Source organism: Triticum aestivum, chromosome 4D (assembly GCF_018294505.1).
Source record: "Triticum aestivum cultivar Chinese Spring chromosome 4D, IWGSC CS RefSeq v2.1, whole genome shotgun sequence".
In the NCBI taxonomy this organism is placed as follows: domain Eukaryota; kingdom Viridiplantae; phylum Streptophyta; class Magnoliopsida; order Poales; family Poaceae; genus Triticum; species Triticum aestivum.
In genome coordinates this window covers 515,922,833-515,941,596 of record NC_057805.1, presented here as the reverse complement: position 1 = coordinate 515,941,596, position 18,764 = coordinate 515,922,833, and the positions used below count along the sequence as shown (strand labels likewise).

At 47.6% G+C, this 18,764-nt stretch overlaps 1 protein-coding gene across 1 annotated transcript; it reads right to left on the bottom strand.

The window, feature by feature from the left end:
- Positions 1-16,624: 16,624 nt before the first annotated feature.
- Positions 16,625-18,031, bottom strand: LOC123100810 (protein LURP-one-related 8). The gene is made up of 2 exons (XM_044522684.1): positions 17,656-18,031; positions 16,625-17,499 (listed from the first exon to the last, which is right to left on the bottom strand). The coding sequence occupies exons 1-2, from the start codon at positions 17,902-17,904 to the stop codon at positions 17,116-17,118; spliced, it is 633 nt and encodes a 210-aa protein (XP_044378619.1). The 5' UTR covers positions 17,905-18,031; the 3' UTR covers positions 16,625-17,115.
- Positions 18,032-18,764: the final 733 nt, after the last annotated feature.

The window sequence follows — 18,764 nt, the reverse complement described above, 5'->3', positions numbered from 1 at the left end:
GGCTGGATGAACAGTAGACAGTGGAGGGGTGCCCGTGGAGGGGTGGTTGAACAGTAGCCGGTGGAGTAGCGCGCGGTGGAGGCTGGATTAACAGGAGCCCGTGGAGGCTGGAGGAGGTCGACGGTAGCTCGTGGAGGCTGGAGGAGGTCGACGGTGGAGATGAACAGTATCCCGTGGACTCCCGTTTTGCGGTACGCCACACCTCTCCCGATGAACAGGACCCCCGTTTCGACCGTAGCGCTCCAACACAAGTCCGTTTCGTCCGTTTTGCGGTACGCCACACCCCTCCTGATCAACAGGACCCCCGTTTCGACCGTAGGAGGTCCGTTTCCTCCGTTTTGTGGTACGCCATACCCCTCCCGATCAACAGGACCCCCGTTTCAACTGTAGGAGGTCCGTTTCCTCCGTTTTGCGGTACGCCAGACCCCTCCCGATGAACAGGATCCCGTTTCGAACGTGGCCGGTCGAACACAAGGCCGTTTCCTCCGTTCTGCGGTACGCCAAGCCTCGTTTCCATCGCCTGTTCCATCCAAGCCCTCCCGATGAACACGACCACGCATTCCGTTCCGACCCAGCCGGTTGGCTCCCACGCGTTCCGTTGCCTCCCGATGAACACGACGCATTCCATTGCCTCCCCATGAACACGACGCATTCCGTTGCCTCCCCATGAACACGACGCATTCCGTTGCCTCCCCATGAACACGACGACGACGATGTTTCTCCGTTCCGACCCAGCCATGTACATGAGCCCTGGCCGTACGTATGCGCGAGTAGGCGTTCGAGACCCCGCCCGTATGTACGTACGTGGCCGTATTTTCTTTCTTGCACCCTGGCCGTTGTATGTACGTGTACATGCAACATGCGCGCCTCTACTACGACACGTGCGCGCCTCTACTACGACACGTGCGCGCCTCTACATCCACCAGTATGTACGTACACGTTCGCGACCAGAATGACAACGCTACGTACGCTTCGACCAGGTGGGTCCCGACTGTCAGGCACTTCCTTGTGTGCGAAGATGTAGCTGGTGGGTCCCAGCAGTCAGGGGGGCGAATCGTTTTTTTTGCCCGAACGCACTTCCTTGCGTGCGAAGATGTAGCTGGTGGGTCCCAGCAGTCAGAGGGGCGAATTGTTTTTTTTTTTGCCCGGATGCACTTCCTTGCGTGCGAAGATGTAGCTGGTGGGTCCCAGCAGTCAGGGGGAAACGTTTGTTTTCGCGAAATACAGTGGCCCGTCTGGTGGGTCCTAGCTATCAGGTGGAGGAATCATTATTTTTCGCGTAATAAGGAGGCACTTCCTTGCTGCGGCCGTGGACCCAGCTGTCAGCCTCTCCACGTACAGTCCACATCCGATGGAAGTCGTTCCTTGACCACGTTGACCAGGCCACGCCGAGAGCATCACGGCGGTGGACGACGGCGAGGCCTAGGAAGGGGATGGCGCGGAGCCAGGGAAGACGCGGCAGTGGACGCCCGCGCGGAGAGGAGTACGAGGGTTCACTGGTTCGGCTGCGGTGTGAGGCTGCCGTCGCCGCAGGGCCTGGCCAGTGGTGGGAATAGTAGGGGGCGGTGAGGCCTCCGTGGCAGCATAGCCGGCCACGGGAGGCAGGAGCATGCGGCACGACCGGCGCTGCTTTGGGCGGTTGGAGCAAGAAGACCAGAGGTTGAAGAAGCACTAGGGCCGTTGGATGGACATTGTACGGTCACTGGAGCTAGAATCGCTCATATTGACTAAGTTGAAAAGCCCTCTGTCCCCGTCAACTTAGTTGGCCCACAAGTCATCCTCCCACTATGGTGGGTCCCAGCTAACAGGGGGGTATTCATTTTTGTGTGCGTAATAAGGAGGCACTTCCTTGCGTGCGAAGATATAGCTGGTGGGTCCGACATGTCAACGGGGGGAACGTTTTTTCGCGAAATACAGAGGCCCTTCCGGTGGGTCCCAGCTGTCAGGTGGAGGAATCATTATTTTGCGCGTAATAAGGAGACATTTCCTTGTGTGTGGCCGTGGACCCAGCTGTCAGCCTCTCCACGTACAGTCCATAGCCGATGGATGTCGTTCGTTGACCATGTTGACCAGGCCGCGCCGAGAGCACCATGGCGGTGGACGACGGCGAGGCCTAGGAAGGGAACGACACGGAGCCGGGGAAGACTCGGCAATGGTTGCCCACGCTGTGGGGAGTACGAGGGTTTACTGGTCCGGCTGCCGTCGCCGGAAAATAACAGGAGGTGTGGGTGAGTAGAGGAATGGCCTGGCCAGCAATGAAGTAGGGTGGGGCGGTGCGGCCTATGCGGCAGCACAGCCGACCACGGGAGGCGGGAGCAGGCAGTCCCACCGGAGCTGGTTTGGGCGGCTGGAGCAAGAAGATCAGATATTGAAGAAGCAGCATGGCCGTTGGATTAACATCCAACGGTCACTGCTGCTAGAATCGTTTGTGGACTAAGTTGATAAAGCCAAAGTACACGTCAACCTAGTAGATCCACAAGTCAGCCTCCAAATCTGTCCCAAACAGCATACAGCCCGAAATTTCTAGCCAGATTCAAATTAATTTTAAATCTAAATATACCTTAATTTAAATTCAGTGAAATTTTACCTACACAAAAACAATGAAATTTAAAATATCAAAATCCGAAAGAAAACAGTATTTTGGAACTAATTGCATGTTTGCTGTATTTTTTTATTTTACAGCACATTTATTATTACTTATAGCCCATTTCTTATTACTTATAGCCAATTTTCTGGGCAAAATGCATCCCTCCTCGTCTTGAAAGATTTCCGGCCCAGCAGGGCGTAGAAAAGCAAGTAGGCCTATGTTGGTTATTCTGCAAAAAACAAAATAGCTGGCTAGCCATTTTTCAGAAAGGAAAAAAACAAACTGGGCTGGTCATGTGCTAAACATATGAAATAAAAGCCTGGGCTAGACGGGCCACGAGTCCCGCACAACCCAGTTGATACCCTTCTCCGTCTCGAAAAAACAAAATTACTGCGCGCACTGCTGGGTCCCTACTGTCATCCTCACCATGTACAGTCATCTCCTTATTCCTCTCGGTTGTTGACCATGTTGACAACACCGGAGGGCGGTGCCGCGGCGAGCGAACCAAGGCGGAGGACGATGGTGAGGCCTCGGACGGGAACGAACAGGAGCCGGGGAAGATCACAGCCAGCCGTGGGAGGCGGGAGCAGGCGGTCCCGCCGGCGCTGGTTTAGCTTTGGCGGCTCGAGGAAGAAGAGATTGAAGAAACACGACAGACATTGAATGTCAATCCAACGGTCAAGGTTGGCACAATCGTTTGTTGACTAAGCAGACACCAAGTAGCATACTTTTTTATATATAGGAAGAAAACTGCGAGGAAAATGCGTTCGTCTACCGTCCTCCTCACAGGGAATGTTCGCCACATAAGTGACTAGCACCCTTGGTTTTCAACCGAGAGGTCTTGGGTTCGAGTCCCAGGAACTCTCAATTTTGTCCTCCTTCCTTCCTTGCAAAAAAGGGAAAGAAAATCAAAGACTTGGGAAGGCGTACAGAACAAGCTAGTGTACCAGTAAAGAGACATTGCCGAGTTTTAGAAAAAAGAGAGACGTGCTCCTATAGCTGGTTCGAATCCAAACCTAGACTATGACTATATATGGTGCTATGCTACTCTGCAAGTAATGAAACTGACATATCCAACGTTCGCTTCTCCTCTTCTCTACTTACTCTGCCTAGCATCAGAAGCTCTGGCCGCAGCAACCATGTCCGCTGGCTGCTCGTCCACCTGCTCTTCAGCAGGAAACAACCAGATATGCGCCAAGTCGCCACCCGTACCATCCCCTGTGGGTCTCACCACACCCCCGCCGGCACGCGCACCGCAGCCGATTGCTCATCGCAACCCACTGCCGTAGTATGCCACCCAAAATGTTTTTATCTCTATTTTTTGCTTTGAGCTTTGGCACCTCTAGAAATCTCTATTTCCCTTTACGAAGGGCCTTTCTATTTACTTTATGAAAAAAATGAGTCTCCATCTTCTCTTATAAAGCACCAACTAAGGGGCACTATGATCGTACTTGAGCATTGGATGTAGCTAATATGCGATTGTGTTTCATGAATGGATCAATGATTGAGCATAATGGGTTAGGGATAACTTGCTTTAGTGTTGATATTTTGAAAGACATGGTTGCTTGTTGATATGCTTGAGTATTGAAATCTTCATGTCAAAACTAGACTATTGCTTTGAACCATATAAAAGTCCATATGTCCATGCTACAAAAGAACAGAATGTGATGAACATGTTAGGCAGCATTCCACATCAAAAATTCTATTTTTATCATTTACCTACTCGAGGACGAGTATGAATTAAGCTTGGGGATGCTGATACGTCTCCAACATATCTATAATTTTTTTATTGTTCCATGCTGTTATATTATTATTCTTGGATGTTTTACAATCATTTTATAGCAACTTTATATCATTTTTGGGACTAAAATATTGACATAGTGCCCAGTGCTAGTTGCTGTTTTTGCTTGTTTTTTACTTCGCAGAATATCAGTACCAAACGGAGTCCAAACGCAGCAAAAAAATTGGAGAATTTTTCTGGACCAGAAGACACCTGTTGAGCCAAAGAAGTACCAGAGGCGGCTTCGACAGGAGCACAACCCACCAGGGCGCGCTTGGGGGCCCAGGCGCGCCCAGGTGAGTTCTGCCCACCTCGGCCGCCTCCCGCACCGCCTCTTTGCTCTATAAATACCCCGAAAATTCAAAAACCCTAGGGAAGTCGACGAAACACAATTCCAGCCGCCAAAAGTTCTAGAACCACCAGATCCAATCTAGGCACCATCACAGAGGGGTTCATCATCCTCATTGGTGCCTCTCCGATGATGCGTGAGTAGTTCATTGTAGACCTACGGGTCCGTAGTTAGTGGCTAGATGGCTTCCTCTCTCTCTTTTGATTCTCAGTACAATGGTCTCTTGAAGATCTATTTGATGTAACTCTTTTTGCGGTGTGTTTATTGGGATCCGATGTACTTTGTGTTTAGGATCAGATCTTTTTATCCATGAAAGTTATTTGAGTTTCTTGGATCGCTTATATGCATGATTACTTATATCCTCGTGTTTCTTCTTCGAATCTTTGGTTTAGTTAGGCCAACTAGATTGATTTTTCTTGCCATGGGAAGAGGTGCTTTGTGATGGGTTCGATCGTGCGGTGTTCTTTCCCCGTGACAGAAGGGGTAGCAAGACACCTATTGATCGTTGCTATTAAGGATAAGAAGATGGGGTCTATTCCTACATGAATAGATCTTGTCTACATCATGTCATCGTTCTTATTGCATTACCACGTTTCTCCATGAACTTAATACACTAGATGCAAGATGGATAGCGGTCGATGTGTGGAGTAATAGTAGTAGATGCAAGCAGGAGTCGGTCTACTAATCTTGGACGTGATGCCTATATAATGATCATTGCCTGGATATCGTCATAATTATTTGAAGTTCTATCAATTGCCTAACAGTAATTTTTTTACCCACCATATTCTATTTTCTCGAGAGAAGCCACTAGTGAAATCTACAGCCCCCGGGTCTATTTTCTCATCATCTATCTTCAGATCTATATTGCTATTTGCCTTTTTATTTATTTCCATCTTTTATTTTCAGATCTATATTATCAAAAACCCAAAAATATCTCGCTGAATTTTATTTGCCTTTATTCTATTTGCATTTACCAATCTATTACTTTGTCAATCTTTTACCCGAGAGGAGTTGACAACCCCTCTTTTGCGTTGGGTTGCAAGTATTTGTTCTTTGTGTGCAGGTACCGTTTACATAGTGTTGCTTGGTTCTCCTACTGGTTTGATAACCTTGGTTTCATAACTGAGGGAAATACCTACCTTCGTTGTACTGCATCATCCCTTACTCCTTGGGAAAATACTGACGCAGATACAATACATAAAGAAATGATCAATACATAGGGCGGATAACGAGATCAAACCCTTCGTTAATTAACCGATTTGTGTTTGTGACACAATGTGTGTGTGCGGAGTTGTTTGAAGTGCGGAAAAGAAAGAGAGGCGAGACGAACAAATGGCCGAATATCGTGAAAGGTGATTTTCATTTTCCAGAAGCTCAGGACGTCTATCCGTACAATTCGAACTGCCGAGGCATTTATTACAAGTATAAAAAATCTTGTACATAAGACAGATTTACACGGGGCCTTGATGCGTGGGTCGAAGCCTCAACTGTGCCCTGCTCCATGTCTGCGCCTTTACCTCTACTAGGTAGGGGAGCTTCCAGGTAGAGAAACCTATGCCCGCAGGCGGGTCCTTGAATAGGAATCCTGAGAAGTGGTCATGTTGTCATAGCTTGATGTTGGGCAGATCCGAAGTCATACCAGGGGTTGTCCGGAGATATGATGATCCATAGTTTGATTGAGCCGAACACCCGGTGTTGTGGCCTAATTTAGGCCCTACGACTGCCCATGGTATCTTGAGCGTGAATTGTGCTGACAAGGCACGTAGAGCACGACTTGGGTGGGCGTGCCTGGGGCGCGTGTCCCTATTTGCGGCGAACGCAGGCAGGTTCCCATGACGGGGACGGGGCTCGAGCCCGTTTGCTTGTATCTCTGGCCTTTACAGCGTGCTGATGCCTAGGCCCTGTGGCGCCAGCTTGGTCTTCGGCTGCCAAGGCAGCGGTATGTTCCTCGGTCCGGAGTGAATGCTCTGTGTTGCAGTTGATTGTTATAGCACCCGAGGGGCCGGGTATCTTTAGCTTGAGGTATGTGTAATGCGGAATGGCGTTGAATTTAGCAAACGCAGTCCGCCCGAGGAGAGCATGGTAGCCGCTGCGAAAAGGGGCAATATCGAAGATCAAATCTTCACTGCGGAAGTTGTCTGGTGAGCCGAATATGACTTCTAGAGTTACCGTGCCTGAGCAGCAGGCCTCTACACCCGAGATGATTCCCTTAAAGGTGGTATTACTGGGTTTGATCCTTGATGGATCGATCCCCATTTTCCTCGTTGTATCTGCATAGATCAGATTGAGGCTTCTGCGTCCATCCATAAGGACACTTGTGAGGTGGTACCCATCGACAATGGGGTCGAGTACCAGGGCCGCCGATCCTCCGTGAGAGATACTGGTTGGATGATCCCTGCGGTCGAAGGAGATCGGGCAAGCCGACCATGTGTTGAATTTTGGTGCCACTGGTTCGACGATGTATAAACGTCTCGTAGAGCACGTTTTCTCTCCTTTTTCGGTATATGAGTGGCATAGATCATATTCACCGTCTTGACTTCGGGAGGGAATGGTTATTAGCCTCCACTATTCGGCCTGCAAGGTTCGTCATCATCCTTGCTGCGTGGGCTCTTGCCGGAGTCTTCGGTTGTAAGCTTGCCGGCTTGTTTTATCACCCAACAGTTATAGTTGGTATGATTAGCGGGCTTATCCGAAGTGCCATGGATCTGGCAAGGCCTGTCCAAGATTGTATGCAACTTGGTTGGTCCATCCTGATTGCCTTTAGAAGGCTTTTTTCGTGGTCCGGACTTCGGTTACGGAATCCGGCATTTACTGTCGTCTCGTCAGCTTCGCCATCATTGCGGTGACGTTTGTTCTTGTTGCGATGTGGCTTCTCGTTCCCATCTCGGACTTCAGAGGTGCTGGGGGTTTCTTGGTTAGTGCTTCTACGAGCCAGCCAACTATCCTCTCCTGCGCAGAAGCAGGTCATTAGGGACGTAAGCGCTGCCATCATCCTCGGTTTATCCTGGCCGAGATGGAGTTTTAACCACTCGTCCCGGATACTATGCTTAAAGGCGGATATAGCCTCGGCATCCGGGCAATCGACGATCTGGTTTTTCTTGGTCAAAACAGATTCCAAAATTTCCGGGCTGACTCTCTGGGCTATTGGATCATGTGGCTTAGGTCATCGGCGTCCGGAGGCTGGACGTAGGTGCCCTGGAAGTTAGGTCGGAAAGCGTCCTCGAGCTCCTCCTAACATCCTATGGAGTCTTTGGGGAGGCTATTTAACCAGTGCTTGGCTAGACCCTTGAGCTTTAACGGTAGTTACTTGATGGCGTGGAGGTCATCTCCTCGTGCCATATGAATGTGAAGCAGAAAGTCTTCAATTCATACGGCCGGATCGTAGTCCCATCGTATGGCTCGATGTTTACTGGTTTGAATCCTTTCGGGAATTGATGCTACATCACCCTATCTGTGAAACATAGAGGGTGTTCAGCGCCCCTGACTTGGGCTACGTCGCACCGGAGATCGTCTGTCATGCTGGCTCGATACTGCTCCCGAGCGCTGTTATTTCGGTTTAGCCAAAATTGGTATCCGTCCCATCTAACGGGAAGATGCTCTGTGGGTCCGTAAATGGACCTCGTTTGACCTGCCCGAGCATCCAGGTCGCGTCGTAAATCATACTCATAAACTGGTTGTACTGGCTCCTTGCCTTGACGGCGAGGTGGAGCGGGAGGCAGTTCGGCTTTATCAGTTGTCTTGTCCCGTCCTCGAGGGGGGTGGTCTGGCTGGTCTGCCTGAGTGTGTCTTGAAGGTACTAGCGCTACAGCCTCATCGTCGAATTGCGGCAGTAATCTCCGCTTCGGGTAGCTTTTAGTTTGCCACTTGTGGCCGTACCCCTCTTCGGCAGCTAGGACTTTAGTCCATATGTCGGTGAGGGTATCTTGCTCAGCCTTTATTTTTTGCTTCTGTTTCTTCAGGCTACGCGCGGTGGCAATAAGCTGCCGTTTGAACCGCTCTTGATCCAGCGGATCTTCATGGATGATGAAATCTTTGTCACCTAAGCTGACCTCCTCTTCGGAAAGAGGAAGGTAATTGTTGTCTTCGGAGTCTTTGAGGTCTTCAAGATTAAGGGGATCCTCATACTCCTCGTGGTCGTTGGGTCGATGCTCATCGGCGTCTGGGTCGTCGAGGTTATTCGCGTTGTCTGGGACATCATTTTCTTCGGTTCCCATGTTGCTTTCTCTTCCTCATTTTCCCTTGCAGCGTCGGCGCTGTCTGTGATGTTTTGAGGGTTCATCCTTATGTCTGTCGTTATCCTTCTTGGGAGTGCCATCGGCTTTATCTATGCCGCCGTCATCGTCCTTGGGGGTAACCACTTGACAGTGTGTTAAGTCGACTAGAGGGGGGTGAATAGGCGATTTTTATGAATTCTTCAATGAGGAATTTCAGGGTGAGGAAATTCCTAAGTGAAGAACTACTTAGCAGCGGAATAAGTACTCAGATGCAAACATAATAGAGCATAAGCACAGTCATCATGATGAAATGAAAACAAGCACAGAGTAAAGAAAGCGTAAATACAGGATAAGCAGGCTGAGGACAAACTGACTGAAGAAATTGAACTGAGGAAATTGAGAAAGTCTTCAGTCAAAGTCTTCAAACAGTAACGATTAAGTACAACAGTGAGTAACAGAGGAAATGAAAGGGTTGAGGAAATAGAACCAGTAGCTCGGTGAAGACAATGATTTGGTAGACCAGTTCCAACTGCTGTGGCAGTTGTACGTCTGGTTGGAGCAGCTAGGTATTTAAATGAAGGAAATATGCCCTAGAGGCAATAATAATGTTATTATTTATTTCCTTAATTCATGATAAATGTTTATCATTCATGCTAGAATTGTATTAACCGGAAACATAATACATGTGTGAATACATAGACAAACAGAGTGTCCCTAGTATGCCTCTACTTGACTAGCTTGTTTGTCAAAGATGGTTATGTTTCCTAGCCATAGACATGTGTTGTCATTTGATAAATGGGATCACATCATTAGTAGAATGATGTGATGGACTAGACCCAATTGTTAGCTTAGCATTATGATCGTTGTTGTTTATTGCTACTGCTTTCTTCATGACTTATACATGTTCCTCAGACTATGAGATTATGCAACTCCCGGATATCCGGAGGAACACTTTGGGTGTAATCAAACGTCACAACGTAACTGGGTGATTATAAAGATGCACTACAAGTGTTTCCGAAGGTATTTGTTGGGTTGGCATTTATCGAGATTAGGATTTGTCACTCCGTGTTTCGGAGAGGTATCTCTGGGCCCTCTCGGTAATACTCATCACTCCAAGCCTTGCAAGCAATGTGACTAATGAGTTAGTTGCGGGATGAAGTATTACGGAACGAGTAAAGAGACTTGCCGGTAACAAGATTGAACTAGGTATAAGGATACCGACGATCGAATCTCGGGCAAGTAACATACCGATGACAAAGGGAACAACATATGTTGTTATGCGGTTTGACCGATAAAGATCTTCGTAGAATATGTGGGAGCCAATATGAGCATCCAGGTTCCGCTATTGGTTATTGACCGGAGATTGTCTCAAGTCATGTCTACATAGTTCTCGAACCCGTAGGGTCCGCACGCTTAACGTTTGGTGACGATCGGTATTATGAGTTTATGTGTTTTGATGTACCGAAGGTAGTTCGGAGTCCCGGATGAGATCGGGGACATGACGAGGTGTCTTGAAATGGCCGAGACGTAAAGATCGATATATTGGACGACTATATTCGGACATCAGAAAGGTTCCGAGTGATTCGGGTATTTTTCGGAGTACCGGGTAGTTACGGGGAAGCAATGGGCCTTGATGGGCTTTAGTGGGAAGAGAGGAAAAGGCCTCTAGGGCTGGCTGCGCCCCCTCCCCCTCTGGTCCGAATTGGACAAGGGAAAAGGGGCAGCCACCCCTTTCCTTTCCCTCTCCTTCCCCTTTCCTTCCTGCTTCCTTCCTCTCCTAGTCCATACTAAGGAAAGGGATGGAATCCTACTCCCGGTAGGAGTAGGACTCCCCTTGGTGCGCCTCCTCTCATCCTTTATATACTAGGGGAGGGGCACCCCATGGAACACACAAGTTGATCATTGATCTTTTAGCCATGTGCGGTGCCCCTCTCCATAGTTACACACCTCGGTCATATCTTCGTAGTGCTTAGGCGAAGCCCTGCGTCAGTAAATTCATCATCATCGTCATCACGCCGTCGTGCTGACAAAACTCTCCCTCGGCCTCAACTGGATCAAGAGTACGAGGGACGTCATCGAGCTGAACGTGTGCTGAACTCGGAGGTGCCGTAGTTTCGGTACTTGGATCGGTCGGATCGTGAAGACGTACGACTACATCAACCGCGTTGTCATAACGCTTCCGCTAACGGTCTACGAGGGTACGTGGACAACACTCTTCCCCGCTCGTTGCTATGCATCACCATGATAGATCTTGCATGTGCGTAGGAAATTTTTGAAATTACTGCGTTCACCAACATTAAACCTGAGGACACCTAGTCCCGGACACACAGTCCTCACCGTATTCTCCTTGAGCTAAGGTCACACAGACCTCTCCCAATCACTCGTGGTAAGTCTTCAGGTGACTTCCAAACCTTCACAGACTCGGTCACTCGGCGATCCACAATTTCCTCTTGGATGCTCTAGACCATGATGCCTAACCGTCTGAAGGATGCACAGTCCTCAAAGGTAACAAGCATCGGATCGACACATGATCAATCTCTTCAGTGATGCTCAATCACTTTGGGTTTCTAGGTGTTTGGGTTTGGGTTTTTCCTCACTTGATGATTTTCACTCAAAGTCCTCGGAGTAGGGGATGCTCTAAATGACAAGTGTCAGTTTCTCTCGGAGCAGACTCAACCAACTAGTGGTTGTAGGGGGCGGCTATTTATAGCCTAGGGAGCAACCCGACATGATAAGACATAAATGCCCTTCAATGATATGACTGTTAGGTGGGTAGATATTTTGGGACAGCTGGCGCATAGCACAGCAACGGTCGGAAATTTAACTATCAAATTCATCAGGGCTATCATGTTCCTCACTGGTAGGCAATCCGCACTGGCGAATTCCTAACTCCTCTGTCAGAACAAATTCCTCAGAGACCATAAGAACTTCGTCTCTGTCACTGAAGAAATTGACTGAACTGTATGAGATTTCCAATGGCTTCACTCGAAAGGATTGGTAGGTGTAGGATTTATGAGATGAGCATCACTTGGAAAAATTTTCTTAGTTTTTCCTCGACCCCCTTTAACAGTATGGTGTTTCCAATGACTCAAGAAAGAGAAAATGAAACTACGAAAACAAAAGTCTTCACGCTTCATGTTCCTCGAATGAATACCAAGTCTTCAGGATCACACCAATTTCTTCACTTTCAAAGTCTTCAGAAAGCCAAAATCTTCAGTCGAGGACATTCATTTTTAGGGGTCGACTTTCCCTGTAAATATCAAACTCCTCATAGACTTATAGATCTGTGTACACTCACAAACACATTAGTCCCTTAACCTATAAGTCTTCAATACACCAAAATCACTAAGGGGCACTAGATGCACTTACACCACCATATAGACGTCGTAGGTGGAAGTGGCCGTCCAGCGGCCAGTGACGGGTGGGGCGCCATCAGGATGGGCCACGACTCCGCCTTCTTCCATGTCTTAGGCATCTTCAGAGGTGTAGTCCAACAAGTCGGTTAAATCCTCGAAAGTGGCTACTAAGTGGGTGGCACGTGGGTCGTAAAATTCCATGTGATTCATCCCGAGACACTGCTGAACGCAGGTCGAGGGTGGATCATACCGGATAGCCATCGTATGGATTCGGTCAAGCGCTTCATTTAATAAGGTGAGGCTTGCTGGGCTGGTGGGCGGCGACTGCTCAGGACTGGCCTCCATTTTGGCGGAATGAGGGATGATCCCGGCCCAGATTGGATCTTGGTCTTTGAGGGCTGAGTTAACCTCAAGGCCCGGGGCCGGGTTCGTGGCTGGAGGGGTAGGAAAGACCGAGGATGACTCCTGGTCTTCGGGTGTTACCTCTGTATTGGGGCTCGACGCAAACCTGGTGAGGGGGAGTTCGGTCGGGGATGATTCCTGATTACCGAACATCGACCCGACACAGGGGTTTGAGGTCATGTCTGCAACAAGAGGCAAGAGTACGGCCGAGAGTGGCTCTTGGCCTCCGAACGCCGCTCCTGTGCTGAGGTCCGAAGCTGGGTCTTTGGCGAGTAGCATGAGGTCGGCTGAAGTGGATTCCTGGTCCCCGAACATGATGGATATGTCCGAGCTCGAGGCCGGCTGAGGGGTAAAGATCGATCCATAGATTGGATCGGGAGAGAGCTCCAAAGTAGGTGATTCAGAACCCGTGTGTGTACTAGGCGAGGTTGTGAATCAGGTAAAGATCAGATCGCCCCGAGTATCGGCGACGTATTCCAAACTACCGAATCCAATTCGGTGTTCAGGGGCGAAATTGTTGATTTGGTCTAGATGACCGGTTGGGTTGGTGTGCAGCACCATGCTGCCGAATGCGAAGAGCTGGCTGGGGATGAAGATGTCCCCGGTGTTGACACCATCTCCGATGATCAGGCGAGCCATTGATCCTTCGGCGATCCAACATCGGAACTCTCAATGAAAGCACCAATGTCGGTGTCAAAATCGGCGGATCTCGGGTAGGGGGTCCCGAACTATGGACCTTGGATTAATGGGGAACAGTGGACGTGGGACACGATGTTTACCCTGGTTTGGGCCCTCTCTAAGATGTAAAACCCTACGTCCTGCTTGATTATATTGCTTGTGTATAAGGGGGTTACAGAGTAGATCTAACGCGAGATTAGACAGACTAAACCCTAACTAATAGGATGGTGATTGTTCCTCTAGCCTCTACGGACTAAGCCCCTTGATTTATATAGACACCAGGGGTACTAGGATTTACAGATAGTCGGTTACATCAAGAAAACATCGGATCTTTTATCTTGACTTGACGTACATTCCAAGGCACACAAAAAATTCGGTCCGGATACGGTGCGGCCCACTAGTCCGGCCCACATGAGATGAGTCGGCACCCTGAGGACCCCCTAGTCCAAGACTCCCTCACCTCGCCCCGGCCCATCTTACCCAATACATTTGGGCCCCACCGCCGCCGTTGCGCGGGCGCGCGGCTAGTTTTCTTCTTTGTCCATCCGTGAGAAAGAAACATTTTTCTCGGGCTTGAGCTCATCCGAAGCTCCCACCTGGAGCGCCTTGAGCCCATGGCCGCCTACTTGGGTCATGTTCCTATCAGGAGCGTAGTGGTGGTGGTGTTGGCCACAGAGTTGATGCATGAAGGATACCTCAATGGAGCTTATGTACACGTTTTTCCATTCGGCTGACACCAGCTTGATCTCCCAGCTAAAGAAGATGGTGAAATCACTTTCTATTTGATTAACTTGCTCTACAGCTGTCCCACAGTAAAAAAAAAAAAGAGAAAAAAATGAACAAGTGTCAAAGTGTTGTAAAATACCGCAGTAGAGAAGAAGCCCTGAAGAAAATGTCCAAGAAGATTATCATATATAGACTTTGGTCATTTTGCTTGTCTTGTAATTTTCGAGTCAAATTAACTGTTGTATATGATGATTTGCAAGAGCTAATTACAAGACGATACAATCTACTCCCTCCGTTCAATAATATAAGAGCGTTTTTGAAACAGGTGTAGTGTAAAAAATGCTCTTATATTATGAGATGGAGGGAGTAAAAAAAAAGGAATACTGTAGTAAAGAGCATGCAAAATTATAGACACTCGCTAGCAATTTCATTTAAATTACCTTGGCGACAGTGCCGGGTGGCCTTTGAATCGTGGGCACGTCCCCCATCAGATCGAACAGATGGGCGAAATCCGAGCCATGTCCTCTGGAAGAAGTCTCGTCGGACAGCTCCGCAAATCAATGGATGGGTGTATAATGCGCAGGTCGATGGGGAAAATTTGGGGAAAAGATGTGTGGGATTTGGTCATCCATCGTTATATAGTTCCCCCGAAAACTAATTGCCAAAATCAGCGTCCAGGCCATCACTCTTTTTCTGTTTTGACAAGGGGCTATGTCTTTTTCTTTAATTTTTTAGTGGTATTTGTTTTTTTTTAACTTCAGCGGTATGTGTTTTTATTTAGTATAGATCTAAACACTCTTATATTTCTTTACGGGGAGAGTACAATATTTTTTTAGGGGAAATTTTCTTTAGTATAACTTTTTTAGGGGAATTTCTTTAGTACAACTATACATGCAGGTCGAGGGCACACATAATACCTTTTCTCAGTACAACTTTATTTTTTTAGGGGAACTTTTTTAGAGGGAGTACAACTTTGTTTAGGGGAATTTCTTTAGTAAAAGCCGCCGTTCAGTTTTTTTTTCCAATTGCTTGGCGGCCCAAGGTATTATGTCTGCATTTACGGTTCGGCTCTGGTTCGGGAGCTACTGGCCCGGCCCAGTACTGTAGTGGTGGACCTGTTTTATTTTGGCTGTGGTTTCTTTGCCGGTTTTCTTTCACTGTTTTGCATTCGTTTCTCTGGTATTTTATGTTTTTTATTTAACAATATACTTTTTGTTAGTTATTTTTCTGTTCTTCTTTTTTTTAACTGTGTTTCTTCAGTTATTTTATTATTTATTTGTCCTTCTTTGTTTAACACATGTATATACTTTTCTATCCACATTATACATTTTTCTTATATACCAGGAACATTTTAAATGCATGATTAATATTTTGTAATACATGTTTTGATGTCTACACTTTTTCATATACATTCTATACTTTTATACATTTAAACCACTTGTATACATGTTTAAATTTTTGCAAATAAATGACTAGATATTTTCAAATATATGTTAAAAATTAAATACATGATTAAACATTTTTTGAATGAGAAATAAACATTTTTGAAACTATGTGGACATTGTTTACATTTTATAAACATTTTTAAAATGTCACAAATATATTTTTGAAACCTGTGGACATTTGAAAACGTAATGTACATATTTATTAATTGTATGAAGCATTTTTTGAATTACACAAACATTTTTTTACAATTTATAACATTTTTCAAGCATGGCATGTACATTTTTTGAAATGCGTGAACATTCTAAAAATAACTATTTTTTGTGTTTAGTATTTTTCTAAATATGAACAAAAAAAAATTCAAGATGTCAACCTGACATATGGCTACTAGGCCAGCCCACTAACCGACTCCCTCTAAGCGAACCGAGCTACTTCCTCACACGAAGAGAGACATAGCCTGCCTACGTACCTCCTGGGAGGCCCCTGGATTTTGGGGGGGCGGACAGCCGCCTCCGTTTGCCCTCCCCAGGGCAAGACCGGCCGTGGAGGAAGATGACAAGAAGTCATCTCACTTGAAGGTCTAGATGGCCTAAATCATCACGTGTCAATTATGATTCAATGGAAAAATATATAATAATTTTGTTTTATTTTTCGTTTGGTATCCTATTGGGGTTTTGTGGCATGTTCATGTCTCCGATTATGATTATTGCAGAAAATAAGTTCTTAGGAGTCGCAGTGAATCATTCAAGTCATGCACTCCCAAACATTTACTTTTCCTAAAACCCCTGAGAAATCACAAGAAAGGTTTGGTAGAATTTAGCAACGCATATGTCTCTGTGTTGATCATCGGCTGACACTATACACTTTATCGCTTCGCTTTCCTTTCTTTTTTATGGCGAGCATCCCATGAGTAATATAGGAATAGCTTGTTTCGTCCAATGCGGTCGACAGACGTTGCTATAGCTCGGTGCAGCGAAGCATGCCGTATCATACACCGGACCGTCTAGTCTAGATTTATGAAGCAATCGATAATTCAGAAAAGACAACTAGTGAGCAGCTTACAGCATGGGCAGAAAACAGAGGGATCTATGCAGTAATCACAATTTCCATTGAAGGAAACAAAAAGGGTCGATTTTACGAGTTCATATACACCCACGCCTCTGTGTTACTCCCTCCATTCCATATTAAATGTCATTGATTTAGTATAACTTTGTACTAAATATTATACTAAATCAGCTACACTTAATATGGAACGGAGGGAATATTTATTTTGACCCGACAGAAACAATACTAGAACCTGGCTATCTAAAACACCTCTAAATGTGATCTCCAGCCCCTACATCCAGAATCCAAAACATCACAACATGGCACCACTCGGTAGAAATGCTTCAGCTGGTCAACTATGGCTCATCGGTGATGAGGCCATTAAGAACCATGAAGCAAAAAAGTGGGTGCATTGAGCAATGAAGCAACCACAAATTGCTTCCTACCCTCTCTTTTTCTGTTCTCTGTACACGGCAGCCTTGGCACAGCAGGGTGCTGCAAGCATGCATGGTTCATGCCTGGAACGGATCGAGGCTTCAGGACGCGTTCATCTGATCGAGGAGTATGACCATGGCCATGGCCAGCGCCGGCTCGAAGTCGGGCTCCACTATCAGCCGGAACACGTCCAGGCCAACAGCGGCCTCCTTCCGACACACCGTGGCCACGCGCCGCCGCTGATTGCCGCCGGAGGCCCAGGAAGTGCAAGCGAACATGTCGAGGCTACGGCCAGCGTACGAGCCCTCCACATCGTACCGGCAGCCAGGCGCATCCCCAGTACCGTCCAATGATCGCGGCGGCGACAGGCGAGCGAGGGACTTGGTCCGGAGCAGGCTCCTGTTCCGCCGGGCCGTGAACCGCCTCGGCGCCGGCTCGTCGCCGTCGCCGTCGTAGACGAGCCACTCCTCCGCCAAACTCAGCTTCTGCACCACCATCACGATGAAACCAACATCAAATTTGAGATCCCAACAAATCAAATCAAGAAGGAACACCGGCCCGGATAACGTCAAACCAAGAACTCCTAGTCCTACCTACACCCGGCCGGGAAACAGAGCAAGCCAAGAACGATCGGTATATACCTTGCGGCGGACGGTGAGGAGGGCGAGGCCGTGGGCGTCCATGAGGACGACCTCGCGGGGCGAGCCGCGGGAGTAGGTCTCGACGCGGAAGACGAGGTTGCCGTTGGTGTCAAACACCGTGAACCCCTTGCCGTTGAACAGCAGCGACCGCCGCCACACGGTGAGCGACACCGCCTCTCCCTTCTCCTCCGCTGCGGATACCGCTAGAGAAGCAGCTGCGACGTTGGGGTGCACCTTGATCTTGTTCATCGATGCAAGGAAGCTCCGGCGATGGGAGTTTGTGGTGTTCTAAGCAGGAAGGGAAGCAGAGGAAGTCAAAGGGCCGGCCGGGGTAGGCGAGATTATGATAGGAGAGTAGTGGTGTTGGGTGAGGTGAAATTGAGACTACTGTGGCGCCGTGGATTTATAGCATAGTAATCGGAAACGCGTGGATGGGAATGCCCCTTGAGTTTCAGCTGCAAGAAGGTTTGTCAAAGTGGTATATGTGGGTCGGTAGCTCCGGAGCCAAAAAAAAAGTCGCTCGGTAGTAATGGAAGAAAATCATCGGAGAATGAATAGCCCTAGGTCGCTCGGTAAAACCGTCATATAGTTTGTAGTTTCTTTAATGTAAACCGAGAATGCTTTTACATTTGTTTTCCATTAATTTTAGTTCTTTGAAGCATTCATTTAGGTGTTCGTTTTAATACAATCCTCACAATAACACATACTGCACATCACATCATCTAGCTTTTAACAACGAATCATCCACAGCCATGCTGAAACAGAGAACGACAATATATAACAAACAACCACGATACAGTAAACTAAAATATCCTACACAAGCAAGGGAGCTAGCTGTTTAAGCACCTAGTCAAGCATGCTTGTCGTACATATCATGGAAGAGGTAAACCCATTTCGCGGACGAAAGCGCGCCACGTCAGACACACTAATCGGCGATTAGCAACGTAAACAAAGCATGGAGTCGCCCCAACGCAGGGCGCTGTTAGCTCGGGCGGCGCAGTGGGACCCACCTCCTCGTAGCTAGAGGCTCGCGAGCGCTCTCAACACGCTTGTGTATCATAACATAATATTGTTTAGTGTTTATTCTTTTTTTTTAAGAGGATCACTCT

Bases quoted from the DNA above. Each gene is read 5' to 3' on its own strand.
- LOC123100810 (XM_044522684.1), bottom strand. From the start codon at position 17,904: ATGAACAAGATCAAGGTGCACCCCAACGTCGCAGCTGCTTCTCTAGCG. The intron at 17,500-17,655 runs GTATATACCGAT...ATGGTGGTGCAG, and splicing joins TCCTCACCGTCCGCCGCAAG to AAGCTGAGTTTGGCGGAGGA.